This window comes from Ceratosolen solmsi, unplaced genomic scaffold (genome assembly GCF_000503995.2).
Source record: "Ceratosolen solmsi marchali unplaced genomic scaffold, CerSol_1.0 scaffold39, whole genome shotgun sequence".
In the NCBI taxonomy this organism is placed as follows: Eukaryota; Metazoa; Arthropoda; class Insecta; order Hymenoptera; family Agaonidae; genus Ceratosolen; species Ceratosolen solmsi.
In genome coordinates this window covers 3006769-3023834 of record NW_011948433.1, presented here as the reverse complement: position 1 = coordinate 3023834, position 17066 = coordinate 3006769, and the positions used below count along the sequence as shown (strand labels likewise).

At 23.5% G+C, this 17066-nt stretch overlaps 1 protein-coding gene across 2 annotated transcripts; it reads right to left on the bottom strand.

Annotated features, from left to right (window-relative positions):
• Window positions 1–851: 851 nt before the first annotated feature.
• On the bottom strand, window positions 852–4602 carry LOC105364561 (SH3 domain-binding protein 5 homolog). 2 transcript variants are annotated; one of them, XM_011502524.1, is made up of 7 exons: window positions 4294–4602; window positions 3520–3582; window positions 3254–3391; window positions 3004–3165; window positions 2516–2813; window positions 2254–2408; window positions 852–1940 (listed from the first exon to the last, which is right to left on the bottom strand). In XM_011502524.1, exons 1-7 carry the CDS (start codon window positions 4339–4341, stop codon window positions 903–905), a joined length of 1902 nt encoding a protein of 633 aa, XP_011500826.1. In that variant the 5' UTR covers window positions 4342–4602; the 3' UTR covers window positions 852–902. The 2 variants fall into 2 exon arrangements, with proteins under 2 accessions (XP_011500826.1, XP_011500825.1); XM_011502523.1 differs by having other exon boundaries at window positions 2254–2417; window positions 4294–4599.
• Between the last annotated feature and the right edge of the window lie 12464 nt (window positions 4603–17066).

Sequence of the window (17066 nt, the reverse complement as noted above, 5' to 3'; positions counted from 1 at the left end):
AAGTGCCAAGTTAAGGTGGTTGTATTGAAATATTACATTCGAGTAGATAGTTCAAAGCTTTTTAAAACCCATAAACAATAATTATATATTAATTGGCACAATCTTGGAGAAGTACAAATAATTAAATGAACATTTATACGCAATTATGCAATATTTTTGTTATAAATTTAATTTTAACTTTAGGCCTTGAGCACTTAATTGAAATATATTAGTTTACAAATTAATATATGATGTAGCATTACTTTAAAGAGCGGAAATTATTTTTTAAAAATGATATTACTTTTTAAATGAAAAATATTAGTCTGATTAAAAATAATGGAAAGAAAAAATAAAAAATTTAATTGATATTTGATATTACAATATTAAGCATTAATTTTTTATGCACTTTGAATAATAAAATGGATACATATTTGTGATAAATTTTTATATACTATACAACCACCTTAGTAGTCTTCAAAATTCGTTATACTTCTTTTTCGTTCTGGCAAGATTATTAAATGTATGATTTCTTGTTAACTTCTTGCCATTTTATATTATACTGAATAAATGTCCATAAAACTGGAGAATTAATTTTCTTTTTTATGTTATTAATAATCTACGCATTGTGAAGATTCGTTGCTACGATAAAAACCAATATTGGTAAAGGAACTTTATTTGCAATTTGTATTTCACCAAAATGCAACTAGAAAAGTTATGCCAGACAAGCTATTAATTGATGATTTTAGATTAACACATACGTTATAATTAACGTCGAATAAAAAGGAAGAAGTTAAATATCTTATATGTCAAGCTATTAACGTGTTGGCAAATTTGAAGATATTTTTTACTTTTTATATAAATTCTTTGCAGAATATTTATATCACAATTGTAACACCTATGTTTTCAAAAATATCGAATTACATTTAACTATCTCCAACCAATTTATGTCGTGCATTTGCTAATTTTTCAATGCTAATTGCTTGTATATTGCCTAAATTAGAATGATCGAGAAGAGCTTTTAAATTTTGTTTTTCATTAAGATTGATCATACTACAACTTTTATCTTTCGTCGACTTCAAAACGGATGATTTTTGAAAAAATGAAAGTAATGGCAGTTCCTTAGCTTTGGATGATGAATAATCTGATTGTACATCATTTTGAATACATTTAATCCTATGATTTAAATCGTTACTTAATGAATTTGTAAATGTCGACGACGATAAAGACTTAACTTTTACAGGAGTAGAATCTAAACTATGAGTAGTTTTAGATATGTTTTGTACTTGAGTATCATTAATAGACAATTGAGATGTTTTTTTTTGAGATTCCATTAGCGTAGATAATTCATAATTTTTATCAGGTATTTCGCAGTGTTCCTTATTTACAGAGTCTTTTTGATTATCATTATTACTGGCCTCAAACTGTTTTTCAATTTCACTGTCTTTATTATTTAGATTAAAAGTTTCTTTATGTTGTTGTAACATTTTGTTTGCAGTATCAGTATGACATTGACTACTTACAGCTGTAGTTTGAATATTTAAAGTTTTGGATTTTCCAAATGAAAAAGCTCCAATGTTGACAGGACTGTTACTCAGGGATTTAGAGATACTATTTTTGAAAGCAATCTTCGATTTATTTATTATAGAATTAATAGGACTCTGAGTTAAAGATTGCCATCCCTGATAAATATCGTCAAATTGTTTTCGACGATCGTTTTTTACAAATTTTTCATTAGATCCTAAATTATCATTACTTTTAGTATACTTTGTGACTTCAACGGTTTTTAAATCGCATTTATTTACACTATCAGTTTTATCACTTTCAGAGACTCTAAATGGCAAGTTTTTTAATTTCTCCATACTGGCCTGCAATTCTAATTCCCATTGAGTAGAAGTTGACTCGCTGCCATCTACAGACCTTACATTCAAATGATCTACTCTTTGCTTTAAATCTTGAATATCCTAGGAAAAAAATATTATGATTTATTGAAATGAAATTATGACAATGGTACGAATGGGATATTTAAATTAAGCAAACATAATAAGATGAAAAGTGATCTATCAATAAACTAACTTTAATAAAACTATTCAATCTTAAAAGTATTATTTATTGAATGGTTACTATATATATATATATATATATATATATATATATATATATATATATAACTATATAAACAGCTTAACAATTTTTAATTATAAAAGAGAATAATTAATCAAGAATAAATATGTAAGTAATTTAGAAGAGGTTAATGAATTTTAATATTTTTCTTACTTCAAAATCTTGATTCCTATCATCAGCGTCTTGTTCGCTACTCGCTATTGAATTTACTCTACTAACTCTAATTTTATTGAGTTCTTCTTCGTAATTTAAACTTTCCTCCGGAGTGATTAGCTCTGCTCCAACCCCAGGCTCTCGTGGGCCATTAACTACAATATCTATAATTAATGGTTATAAAAATTGATAAGAGCTTCCATTTAATATTTAAAATTAATGAAAGCATGGGATGTATGTATCATATCTCTTCTATATATACCATAATCTCTTCTTTTTTCATGAATTTGATTGCTAATCTCTTCCAAGGCATGAAGACTTGATGCATAAGAACACTTTACATCCTTAACTGCTTTCTTTAAACAATCGACAACTTCTTTTTGTATGGATAGTTTTTGGTCGCATTGAGATTTTAAATCAAAATATGGTTGTGCCTTGATTATTGATCTACGGTATTTTTCTTCTAATTGCTGTACTTTTTTTTCTGCTTCGTGAAACAGTACTGTTCTTTTGTGATGTTCTCGAGCGCATTCTGCTTTCTGATTTTCTGCCTCCATAACCTACAATTTAACAAATATTGAGACAAATTTTGAGCATCTTTTTCTTATTGATTTTGGTTTTAAAAGCTATACTGTAATATAAATTTTACTTTTAAATTATTTCTATGTTTTGTTAATTATAAAAATAAAATAAATAGATTATATGAAATAATAGAATTAAAAAATAATTGCATTACTCAATATTAACTACCTTGAACGTTGCATGATTTAACATATCCTGCCATGCTTGATCAAAGTTCCATTCGTGTTGATGGGACATAAAACGAGCTTCGGCTAATGCAACAGTTTCCTTTGCTGCCGCATGTACAACATTGGCTCTTTGATAAAGCTGTGCTTGCTGCTGACACTTCAACTATGGTTAAAGCAAAATCGTTAAATTTGTTTTACAATAATAATTTTCTGTATCAAATTTTGCATCCATTAAAAAGATAATATTTTACCCTAGCTTGATGTGCAACTTCACATGCTTCAAAGTAACATCTTGCTTTATCAATGCAAGCACTTCCTAATTTATTCATTAATTCTTTTAACCGACTTGTAGATTCAGAGAGTAACTGACCATAAGTAGTATTAGCTTCCTAATTATATGAGAAATATATATATATATATATATATATATATATATACACAATATCATTGTTATTAAAAACAGTTGTATTTTTGCAAATGAATTTATAAAGTAGATTATTATTAAAGTACTACTTACGTCTAATTCAATTTCAAGTTTGTTTATATCATCTGTTGCATTGTTCAAATTTTCCAATTCGATCTGCAACAAATTAATATTTTAGCAAAAAAAGAAAAAAATAATATCAATAATATATAATTAATAATCAAAATAGAAGTAACATGGAATGTACAAATATAAATGTGAAGTGACTCAACATAACTTTAGATTCTAAAGTTATTCAGCTGTGATGTAGTACATGCATATACACATACACAACGTATTTATAGGCTATGCTCATACATTTATAAATAATATAATCGATCGTTATAGAAGATGAAATTAACAGATAAAAAATTCTGCATTTATCAATGTGAAATGAAAAATATTCTTTAATGTTATTATAATATTATAGTTTAATAGGGACAATAATACGTGACATTAAAGCTAAAGTATTTTTAAATGTACATAGAGTAAATGTCTGCGAATTTAAATTCATAAAATGTACAAGAACTTCTTTAATTTTTCTATAATCATACTGTAATGTGGCGGGTATCATTAATATTACGTCTCAAACATAATGTTTCACAAATGTATAGTTAATAATATGTAAAATTATTGTTTAAATTAAGTGGGACAAGGTACCAGTCAGTATCAGTCTTTCAAAAACAAATGTGTTTTACTCTGAAAGCTCCTTATACTTCTGACGTTTTATTAAGCGCTTGAAGCTGTACACTAGAGATTAATAATCACATAAACTGTCATCGCGAAAAAGTGACTAAACATTGCAAATGTAGCAAACTTGGCAATTACCTGAATGCGGGGATCCAGGGGCCCATCGGCGTCGTCCACGATGTTCATACTTCGTTTTCTGCGACATCTAATTACGTCGATCACACGGCAAGGCTCGCGACATTGTTTCACTTTAATTCAGCAGTTGTAACCGAGTGGAATAGAGTCTTAACATAAACATTATGGTACTCTCGGAGCCTCACATAGAAAGTAAGCGACGCACTAGATGAAGATGAGTCGACTCCATTTTGATGTGGCTTACTTGTGTGGTTGAGCGAGAATACGTCGTCCCATGTATATGTGAGAAGGCGCATAGAGATGCTGATGCACGATACACACATATACACGGCGAAAGAGAAGAGAGGCGTCGGCGCGCAAGTAGGTTAGGTGTTCGTCAGAATAAAATGATCTTAGGTTAGGTCGCCCCAACCAATATCGTTAAATTTTTTTTTTTTCTACCCGTTCGGACGAATACTGTAAACACACGCATGCGCACGGACACGAACACACGTACGCACGCATACGCACACGCACACGCACACGCACACGCACACGCACACGCACACGCACGCGCGGGCGCGCGCGCGCACCTGCTTGAGTATTTGTTGCGTAGCGTAGTGCCTGGAGAAAGGATTAGCGAGTGGTAAATCTTTTTAAATTCAATTTTTTCGTGCTGCCGAAAGTATTTCTGTTGTGTGTTATGTTAGAAAATTTGATTTTAATATCGATTAGAATATTATAAAGTGTTTTATTATTTTTTCTCCATTTGATCACATCAAATACTCATCGCCGCTGTAAGCAAAAATAGCTGTTCGTATTGAGTTATTGTAATATTGAAATATTTTAATATTTAAAGCTTTTGTGATTCCTATTAATTAAAAATATTTGAAGTTTCATTTAGGATGAAAATTAATTTGTAATTTTTAGATGAGAAACAGTTTATCATAATAAGATTTGTATCTTAAATTTTTGTTTCTAATTTAATGCGGTAAAGTTTATCGAAAAATGTACAAATATTCGAATAATTGTTTTTTCATTATTGTTTTTATTATTTTTATCATATTTCTGATGAAAAGAATTTTTCAAATTATGATAATTTTATATTGGTATATTTTTTTATACAAATATTAAGGAATCAATTTGATTTAAGAAATAAAATAAAACCGTTTCAGAGAAATTGTTACCATTGTACTTGACCATCACTTTTTCATTCTTGTATTATTACCAGGAATTTCATAGAAATGGAATTATATAAAAGATATTTTTCGTTTTTCTTGGTTTATGCATCAACGGACAAACTAACTTGTGAAATAATTTAGAAAAACAATATTTATTGTCAAATGTTCATTCGAATGATGATTTGTTAATGACGAAGTTGTTAATTTGTCGTATTATGAAACAATTAAAATTATTTAAAAATATAATATAATATATATCTTGAATGGCTTGGCAACTAAAAGATTTTTTATGAAATTGAAAAAATTAATTATACGAAATTTAATTTCTAGATTTTGTTCTTATTTAATTACAAGTTGCATTTTTTAATTTTATTTATTTATTTAGTTTTGTTTTTGTTTTGTTTTTAATTGGATATTGATCACGTTAAAGTATAAGTAAAATCGTGATATATTAGTGAAATTTCATTTGAAAAGATTATATACGTTGCCTTTAAAATGTTTTGCAAACATTACATACTTAGTTAAAGGTATAACGTTTAATTAAAAAAAATAGTGTTATCATAATTATTGATATTGTAATTATTCTTATTCTTATTCTATTAAAAATATTATTTAATACGTTAATCAATTTTGAAATTTATTGTTTATATATAAATACAATTATTATTCAATTATTTTGTATCGATGCAATTTTTAAAAGAATTGTCACATTAATTATTAATTTATCAATTTACATGTTACTTGAGCATAAAGATATTATTTTGTTATATTTCGTAAAATATTGAAAGAAATATTGATGATTGAAAATTCAATTAATTTAATATTTAGTTACTCAATGACTATTAGATTGCTATTAATTTATGTTAAAATCGATTACATTACATTATATTACATTAATTCTATTGCATACCATTTTTGTTCATGTTTCAGTTTTTTCAATATTTATTCTTTTTAGTGCAAAAAAAGAAATTGAAATTGAATTTGTAAATAATTTATACAATTAAAGAATTTAACGAGAGAAATCAAATGGTACTAGAATTTCACCCATTTACAATATTTAATGAAGCAAGTCTAGTTAAAGAATTTATAATACACTCGTAAATATAACTTTTATTTTACAATATTTTTTTATACATTCGCCATTACATATTGTATATTATTTTTAATATTTTTATTTAAAAAACTTTATGCTATGTTTTTTTTAGGAACTATTAATATTTGCGTAATCACGTTGTATACTTGTGCGCTTGGAAGTCGCTTTAATGAGAAGTTTCTAGTTTTAATACATCCTTGTATTTATTAAAATTCTGCTGCATAGCTGAAGTCTTATCGTTTAGCTTTATACGTTCGTTTAATCACTGTTAAGTTTTATATCCAAAGTCATCGTAACGATAAAATCTATATTGTTAAGTTTGTTACTGCTCACAAAATTCCAATTAAAATTGCAATATATCCATTTGTAGAATTCATAGTTCATTTTAAATCCTATTTGTTTTATAAATATATTATTTCAAGATAAGAAAATATTTTTCATTTCATTTTTTAAACAGATTTCATAGTGATTTTAATGCTGAATCTGCGCATAAATCTTTTACATAATAAAAATATATCTATATTTGATTGATGTCATATTGTTTTTGTTTTTATTTAATTTTATGTAAAATTGTTTTGATTTTTTTTTTAAGAATTATATTTTTTCAATTTTGCTACAAGTTAAGTTCAAAATTGTTCTTTCTGAATAATGTAGGATTTATATTCACTAAAATTTTAAATATTTTTTGTCAGCAGAAATTCTATTTTACCATTACTTCAGTTTCTGTTTATATCATTTTCGTTGTTCTAGAGTTCTTGAGTTCTTAATGCCATCTTCCTGCATAATTTACATTGAGACAAAATTACATTATTGTTATACTCAAATATATATTAAATGATACTTGTACATTGTATTTCCGAGAATTTTATCATTTACTTAATAGATTTACACACTTGTATTGACGAAAGGTTGTATATTTATGTTTTGTTAAGCATAATCATTTGTATTTTGATATCTATTGGAGCTTACACTATTTATATGTTCAATTTATTCAACTATATTTTTATTAGATTAATACTATAGGTAAAGATTTTTATCATGACTTATATTAAACAAAAAATGTTCTTTTCAGTACTTTTGGTACTCGTAACGTTTTATAATAGTAATAAATGTTTTAGTAATATTGGTAAGATTTTTTTTATATATAATATATACCTGAAAATATAATTAAAAAATATGTTTTTTTAAATTTTTATATTACCAATTGAGGCATGTTACTTTCTAATGAATATTAAAATGTTTTAATTCAGTCATTTGTTATTTTATGGATATTTAGGTAATTTTATTAATGTGTTCTATTGTGTTATGTTGTCATGTTAAGGATATCATGAAGATATATTAATAATATTTCAGTTAAGAAAATGAGTATTGAATGAAAAGAAGAGTTAAGAAGTTGAAAATACGTAATGATGATCGTTAATTTTGATTGATTAATAATACTATTGAAAGTATACAAAAATCTTATGTTCTTTCATATTTTGTTAGTTTTTCAATCGATAATTAAAGCTGCATGACAAAGTACTTCATTTTCAGTATATGAATAATTTAGTTAAATAATATGATTTTGAAATTTAACATACTTATGTTGAAACTTTTTCACTATATTTCATATTCATTCATTTCAACTATAATATCTTATTATATATTCAAATGACAATTAATTTATTTGTAATAATAATAAATTGATTCAATAGACTTGTTTAGAACTAAGTAGCAGTTAGATATTTGATATTTTAATTGGATAGTAGAATATCTATTGTACGTTCTTAAATTCAAATAAAATACTATTAATTTGAGTTTAATGATTAAACTTAAATTATATTTTAAATATCGCGATATTTACACCGATTTTTGAAAATATTTTAAATAAAACCAGTTTTTTATATAATGGTGATGATAAGAATAATAATGTTTAAACCAAAAATGTATATTTAAATTAGCAGTTTAATAATATAGTTTTCTGTTACTACAAATATAATTTAAGTTATAAAATAATTTTTAATGGTTATTGTAACAATGTAAGGCCGTAAAAAAATGAACATTTCAAAAAGCTTTTACTATTTAACATGTTGAAAATACGATTCCAAAAAATTCTGTTAAATTTTTAAAATACTGTTCTTGAAAAGGAGATTTAGTAGGTCACATACATGTTGAAATTGGAGTATTCGACATATAAAAGACTGAGTTTGCTTTTTAATTATAATTGTTATTTATACGAGTTATCTACTTCGTTTGTAATTTGTAGAGGTAAAACAACTTTTATTTACAACTCTAAATAACTATAGGCAGCAATAGAAATCGTTCGTTTCCATAATAAAGAAATTTTAACTAAGTAATAAAACTCTATTTATATAGTATAATGAATAATTCTGTGACAAATTGTTCATTGAACAAAATTTATCCTACTGTGGAACTAACAGAAAATATATGAATGAAAGAAAATTGAAATAAGAATTCATTTTTAAAGATTAAGACATTTATAAAATATCTAAATACATAGTAATAATAATTAATAGAAAGTTTATATATCATTCTGATGAAACTTATTTCTATAAATAATTTCTATATTAATAAATAAATTTATTTTAAATCAAATTAAAAAAAAAAGGTAATATAAATTTATATACACTAAAAATCATAAAAAACATTCTGAAAAATAAATTGAAATTTTAGAACTTTATAGATTACTTTGGATAAATAATTTAATATAAGTTAATATTAGTTTAAATAATATAAAAATATAATTAATGCTATGAGTTATATGAAAACTCTGAATTACAATTTGATTTTTTAAAAACAATGGAATAATGCTTTAGTTAATTTTAGAAATGTTTATTTTAAATTAGACAATTATTTCATTAACTAATAACCTGGTTTAAAAGTTTATAAAATGAATTTGTTAATAAATTTTGACAAATAACATAATTTATAACGATAATATATAATATCAGTGAAGATTCTTATAATGTATTAAATTATTTTTAATCCTTATAACGCGGATTATTACTCTTATTTAAAAGTTCTCTTTTCATTGAGATATATTTAATAAATGTCCCTTAATTAATTAATTATTAATGTTAGTAAGTAAGGGTAATTAATTATCTTGATAATTATTCAAAAGATATTTTTTTTCTTACAGGATAAAATAATACAGAGTGATATTCTAATGAAGCCTAGCTAAAATACAACAGTAATAAAAATAAGTGGTTAGCTGGTGTACCGGAGCAGATTGTTGAACTGGAAATGGCAAGGCAGAGCCTTCAAGAAGACAAAGCCTGAAATCAGACTCTAGAGTATTACAAAGGCTAATGGCAAAGCATGGAAGATAGATACGCACAGACACACACACACACACACACACGCGCGCGCGCGCGCGCACACATGCACAGTCATCCAGAGGGTATGAGCTTTCTGTTGTTGGATTATAACATATTACATAAAAAATACATGCATATATATATATATATATATATATATATATATATATATATATAAACAAAAATATTTTATTCAAAATACACGAATGTCGATGCATAAACTTTCATTCAACTATCTGATTATATAAAATAACGTATATAAATTTTCTATGGAGTATGCCATCATTGTCTTTTTATAATTTCAAAGTTTTATATCAAGAATATAGTGAGATAAGTCACTGTATAGGTTTTAATACTTCAGAATCCAGCACTGAAAGTCAGATTTACATATAATAGAATTAAAATTTAAATTATGTTTTGAATGCAAAAAATATAAATATGATTTTTATTTTATTTAATCTATAATAATTTTTTCCAGTATTTATTAGTTTAAAAGTTATTTATGAAAATAACTTTTATTTGTATCATTTTATTTTAGGAAATACAGATTCAAAACACAAAATTTTGTTGTAAATTTCTTTAATATTGTTTTTATTAGATAAAATTTATTTTTTCATACATTTTTTTACTCCTACTAATTAAACAATCTAATATATATATATATATATATGGTTATATAATATTATATATTTTTTATACATTTATTTATAAATTATTTGTTTTTTTAACGAATAAAGTATTTAAAACAAATAATTTTAACGATTCTTTTTAATTAGGATATTTTTCATGACCTTGTAATTGCTGGTTATGTGATATACTTTTATAATTTTTACAAAATTATCATTAAATTATACGAAAATCTAGACAACTTCAAATATTTATAATTTCTTTTTATATACTAAAAATTTCAAAATAATAAAAAAAAAACTGTCAAATAAATTAATTAAATATATTTACATATAATAGAAGTCTATAAGTATGGTATTGAATTCTAAAATTCTACTAAATTACTTTTCAGATTTAAGAAACTTTTTTTGTAAACAATATATTTTGTTAAAAATCGAGAAAATCGAAGCGTTGTTGAATTATAGAAATTATAATTATTTATTAATTTTGCAGTTCCAAAATTGATATTTAATTGATACATTATTATATATTAGTATATATCTATATTTTACTATAAGTTATTTTAAAGTTGGGTAATAACTTCAATAAATAAGTATGCACTAAAGTATGCACCAGTTACAAAACTTGTAGAAATTATGTATAATATGGAAAATTGAATCAAATATTTTGGAAAACTTATCAAATGTTATATAACACTTTCTCTTTGAATGTTTATTAATTATTAAAATTTTAAAAGAATTATAATAAATATTAGTAATATAATTGATTTAAATTAAGTAATAATTAGCCGTTACTTAAAAATAAATCCTTCGAATTATTCCCGCTTGACATATATATGTTAAGTATATATGCAATACATACACATACACGATTTTTCATATTTAAAGGTTTTAATTAATTATGTAAATATACATTAGAGAATACTTGTTTCTAATTTATTTATTATATTTTTAGGATATAATTTATTTATTAAATTTTGTTTATAAATAATTTATCAAGGTGAATTATACGAATTCATAATTAAAAATTATAATGAAATTTATAATAAAAAATTATAATTAAATTCATAAATAAATATAATTCATAATTAAAAATATAGTAAATAAATAAATTGTAATAGTATATAATCGTAAATTATTGTTAATGATTTTAATTTATTTATTTTACAAAGTATTCTTTATATTTATTATTACGTTAAGTAGTTGGTATACATTTTCAGGATTACTAAATCTTATTTTATTCAAAAAAATTTGAAATTTAATATTTTTTAGGAACTTACTTAGTGTCACTGCGATTTTACATATTGAATCGAAATGATTTTAGTATTAATATCTTTCAGTAAATTAAAATTAATCGTGTGTTTTTCTATAGAATATAAAATATTTCTAATTACAAAAAAATCAATCCCAATTCTTAATTAAAAGATAAAAAATTAATTAAAGTTTCTTAGAAATGCGTATCTTCAGATCCAGTTTTTATCTTCATTTAGATTAGATATATAATTTTATAATCTATACTTTTATAAATAAGAGGAAGAGTTAAAAATAAGAAGAAAAAGTTTCAATTCAATAAAAAAATGCATATTTCATATTAGATTAATAAAATATATGATATATAAATTATATAAAAGTGATATAAAATGTAATGACTAAGAGTATATTATATTATCTAAGAGTTTAAAATTATACCTTAAGTTTTGAAGAGTGCGAGGAAGCAAAATAATTTTTCTCATTTACGGTTTAATCTGTTTTAAATATTATATTTATAATATCCATGCTGCCCATATAAGAATATTAAAATAAGAATAAAACGTTTAAATGTTTTTTTTTAATAAAAAAATTTATATTGATTTATTATAATTTATAAAAGAGTATTTATATAAATTAAGGATTAAAAAATATAAATAAATTATTAAAATGTCCAAAAATATTTTTTCACATATATTTTAATGAGTATTTTTTATGCAATATAATAAATAGATAAAGTTTACATAATTTTGTGAATTTTTTATAAAATGATGTTTCAAAATAATTTTTAGTAATAAAGCTCCAAGCTTGTTAATATAATAATAATTGTTGTGTAATATAAAAAGCAATAAATGTTTTATTTAAGTATTCTCATATATTTGAACATTTAATTTTTATACTTTCAAAGACTTTTAAATTTGTCAACTATGAAGCAAATTAAGTTCAAAAACCTTTTAAAATATATAATAAAGTCACTACAAATTTGATGAAAATAAGAATAATTACACCATTTGTAAAGTTTGTAAACATAAAAGGTTTATTTATCTTTTTGCAATATCTATTATCTTTATTTTTTCAACATTTCCTTTAGTTATTAAAATTGTTTTTTATTTTTAATATTTTCGCTTTTGTTATAATCTCTCTTTTGTTTACTATGAGCATCAAAGTATTATCCATTAATGCTGACTTTTATGTTCAATAATAGTAAAAAAAAAATGTTACTTTGTAATATAGTATTAAAATTCCGTTAAAATTTCAATTATCAAAAATATACGTTTTACATATAATTACGTGCAAACTGTATTGTAATCTGTCATTACAATTCGATTAATTTATCTTTATCTTTATTATCTTTATGTTTTAGTTGAATTGGTATAGAAAATATTCTGAAGCAATATATATTTTTGGATAAATATTAATATAGTTTATGATACAAATAGCCAGTATTTTAATTCGAGTTAGAATTAAGAATGTTTAATTGCTTGGTATATTGTGATTTTATCGAAATATTTTGCTGCAACTTTATAATAAAGGTGAATTTTGTAGTTTTTCAAAATGCAAAATTTTATTTTTCTCAGCTTCTTTTCTATTCAATGCATTGATTTTTATTATATACAAGTAAATACCTATGTTATGAGTGTTCTACTTAAACAACTTAATGGTACAGTCATTAGTTTAGTTTGTGCCTTTTTGAAGAATGAAAATGCAATAAAACTCATAGAATGGTATTAAAGTCATTTTAATTAGTAATAAAATTTTGATGTAATATCTTCTAATTAAATGTTTCATTCTTTGCAGTTTTCATTTTAAATACGATTATAACCTTCATTTATTACATAAACAATTTATATTCAATGTCAATTGCATAGTTTATTATAATTTGAATATGAAATTTTTTGTTAATGCATTTACGACATCGCCTGATGAAATATTTACAAAATTCTATGTTCAGTCAATGTGGATAATTTTTAAGATTACACTGATATTATAAATGAAATAAATAAAAGATTAATCGTATAGATAATTTTATTAAATAATTAAGCTACACACTACGCGAAGCTGCACTCTCGTTGAGTAATTGATAATTTGTTGAATTTAATGAATTCAAATCTCAATATAATCTTTGTTTTATCATTTAACATTGTCCACAAAAAATTATTAAAATTTAATTAAAAATTTGATATATGTTCTATTGAAGTAAAAAAATATAATTAAATGTCAAAAGACCAAATTTAATTAATTCATTAATTATAATAATTAAGGCAATATCTATAAATTGGAAATAACTTAAGAATTTACTCAAGCAACAGATAAAAATGCCTTTATTTAAAAATAAAATTAAAAGCGCAAGATAGCTTTTGGTAGTGTATTTATAGAATATTTATGTCCCTTTATTCACATGGAATGATAATCGAGTATTAAATATTTTCGGTATTCTTATTCACTGCAACTCTTCGCTTTTAATTTATAAAATTTATAATCTAATGAACAAATGTGCAGAATTTATAACGAATTGATAGTTATTGTGAATTTCTTAATTTCATGGATTTTAATTGAGAAGCGTTCTGTTTCGCCATTTATCGACAAATGAGTAACAATTTGTACGATTTCTTAAGATTTTAAGCAGCTTAAATATTTCAAAATGGAATCGAGAGATTTAAATAAGAAACATTAGAAGAAGAATGTTAAGATTATTAATTTTTTTATAAAATAATATTATAAATATTCATAAATTTTCATAAATTTTTAAAGCAATTATAATTAAAATTGAAAGCAAATAGTTTTGTTTGGTATATTAATTACATGATATTATATTTCCATACATTAATACGTTAATATTATAGCTATTATTACTATATTATATAAAATTTTCATTATCAGATATTTATAAACGCTAGTAAGCTTGTTAGAAAGTGTTTTTAACTTTGTTTCAGGCTGTAATTTAATCATTGTCTATTATTAATAAAAATATTTATTTATAATTAATGAGTTATTTTATTATAGGAATTATGTAATAGCTTTGGCAGGCCAACACGATATAATATTATAGCATAAGAGTAAGTCAGGTAGACAGAACAATAGAGAGTTTGAAATAATAGAAAAGGTAAATATTTATAGTCAAATTATAATTAATTCAAAAATTACTTTGTTTACCGATTTATATTAATACGATTGCTATTTATAGCCATGTATTTTGTGGTTATAATAGGAAATAGAATTTCGAATGAAAATTTATTATTTACAAAAATCTATATGTACAATGTATATTTAAAAATTCTAGTAAAATTTGGAATTATTTCATATATTAATTAATTATTTTATTTTCATGTATTTCAATTTTTTGTGCGAATATTATTCAAATATTACTTTACATATATATGTGTGTATATACTTCAACGCAATTTAAATAAACTTTATTAAATTACGTAAGATCTTAAATAGGGATTAATGGTGAAAGTGTTTGTTTTGGAGAATAAAGTTTATTAGGAAGATTTTTTATTAAAACATTAACAATATAGTTGAAAATTAAAATAAATTTTATGTAACGTTTAAAAATTCCTTATCCTATGCTTTGAAGCAAAAGGCTAATATTAAAAAATAATTTTATTCCTACATATGTTTGTACAGTTTTATTTGACTTATTTGAAATATATATTGACACACTCATATTATTATTATTATATTTTCAAATCGTTTTATATTTAAAGTAATATGTCAAAAGCATTTAGTTTTTTAAGTATAAAAATATGTATTAAAACATAATACTTGTAAATTTGGTAAATTTACATAATTAAAATAAAACCAAATTGTTACTTAATTTTCGAATGAGACAAAACTCTGACAATTTTGTTTGATTAACATGGTAAATAAACATGGCATATTTTCTCTGCTAGCCTCAATCTTTTCATATTTTTAATCTTCTTATTCTTCTTAATCGCAGAAGCATGACACGACCAATACTTTATCATGTTTTTATTTTTTTTTAATTTTTATTTATCATTTTTGTCTATTACTTTTCTATATTTAGATAATAATTTTTTTAACCACTTATCTGGTAATGTTTAACGATACATCGTGTAAAATTAAATGGTAATGTTAAATATTTGCTATAAAATCATTAATCATTATGCGCTTAAAATTCTGAGCAAACATTAACGTGTCTATTTTGTAATTTAATTAATTCATTTTGAGCAATAAAGTACAGTGAGTGATAGATAATTGATATATTCATACGTTGTTAAACGTGATTACTATTAGCTCGGATTCTCTATTTTAATAATTTTTTTAATTCAAAAATTCTCTATGAAATTTTTGATGTTGCCATGAATACCAATTAAAAATTTATTCGAAATATTAAGATTTGGCTTACTACAGAAATAGGACTGCGAGTATAGAAAAAGTACTTTAGAAATATTTAATAAATATTAAATAAAGTTGCTTGCATTAATTATACATTACATTTTACGGCACGTTTGTGCAAACCAAAACTGACAAAGCGTGACTTTTCAGACGCTTTGATGTTTTTTTGCTATCTAGACATGCATCGAGGTTGGTGGGAATAAAGTATACTTGAACATTTTTCACGTATGAAAGTTACGTAAATGCCGCAATTTTCAGTTGCATCAGACATCTCTATGTATGGCATTAACTACTCAATGTTTGTAAGTTGTATTTCCAAATATTGTCTATCTAGATACACCAAGTTATCTATCTAAATACTCATTCAATGTATATTGTTTCTCAATTCGCTGCATCAATAGCTGATATTATGAGAAAATTAACTTTTCGTAAGACTGATTAAGCCAATATTTTTACATTTATCAATATTTATGATATTGTTATCGTACCTTATCAAATAAATGACAGACAGGCTTTGTAATGAATGCAGTTTGAGCTAGTGCTGTTTCATCTGTTTTGGAAAGTTTTCCATCTATATGCAGCGAGCAACATGGGTTTCAAATTGATCTTTCCTGATTTTGAATGGATATATGAATTTACCGTTCGTAGAATTTTGAGCATAAGCTACATCATGTTCTTTACATGCTGTATCGTGGGGATTAATTCCTAAATAACTAGGAGCAAGACATTTAGCTTACTTAGTATCAGATATGTAGTATCGATATCTAGTTATGTGTAATTCAATAGGTAGCTTATTCATGAGTTTATTAACAAAACCACTACCAAATTTACGTTTATGGAATATTATTGGACTACGAAAGATTAATTATAACTGCGCTCGAAGTATATAAATACTAATTATCTACTGATATTTGCTTTTAAATTATTGTACAATCTGGTTTTTAATGCGCATTCACAAAAAATGAGAAAATAA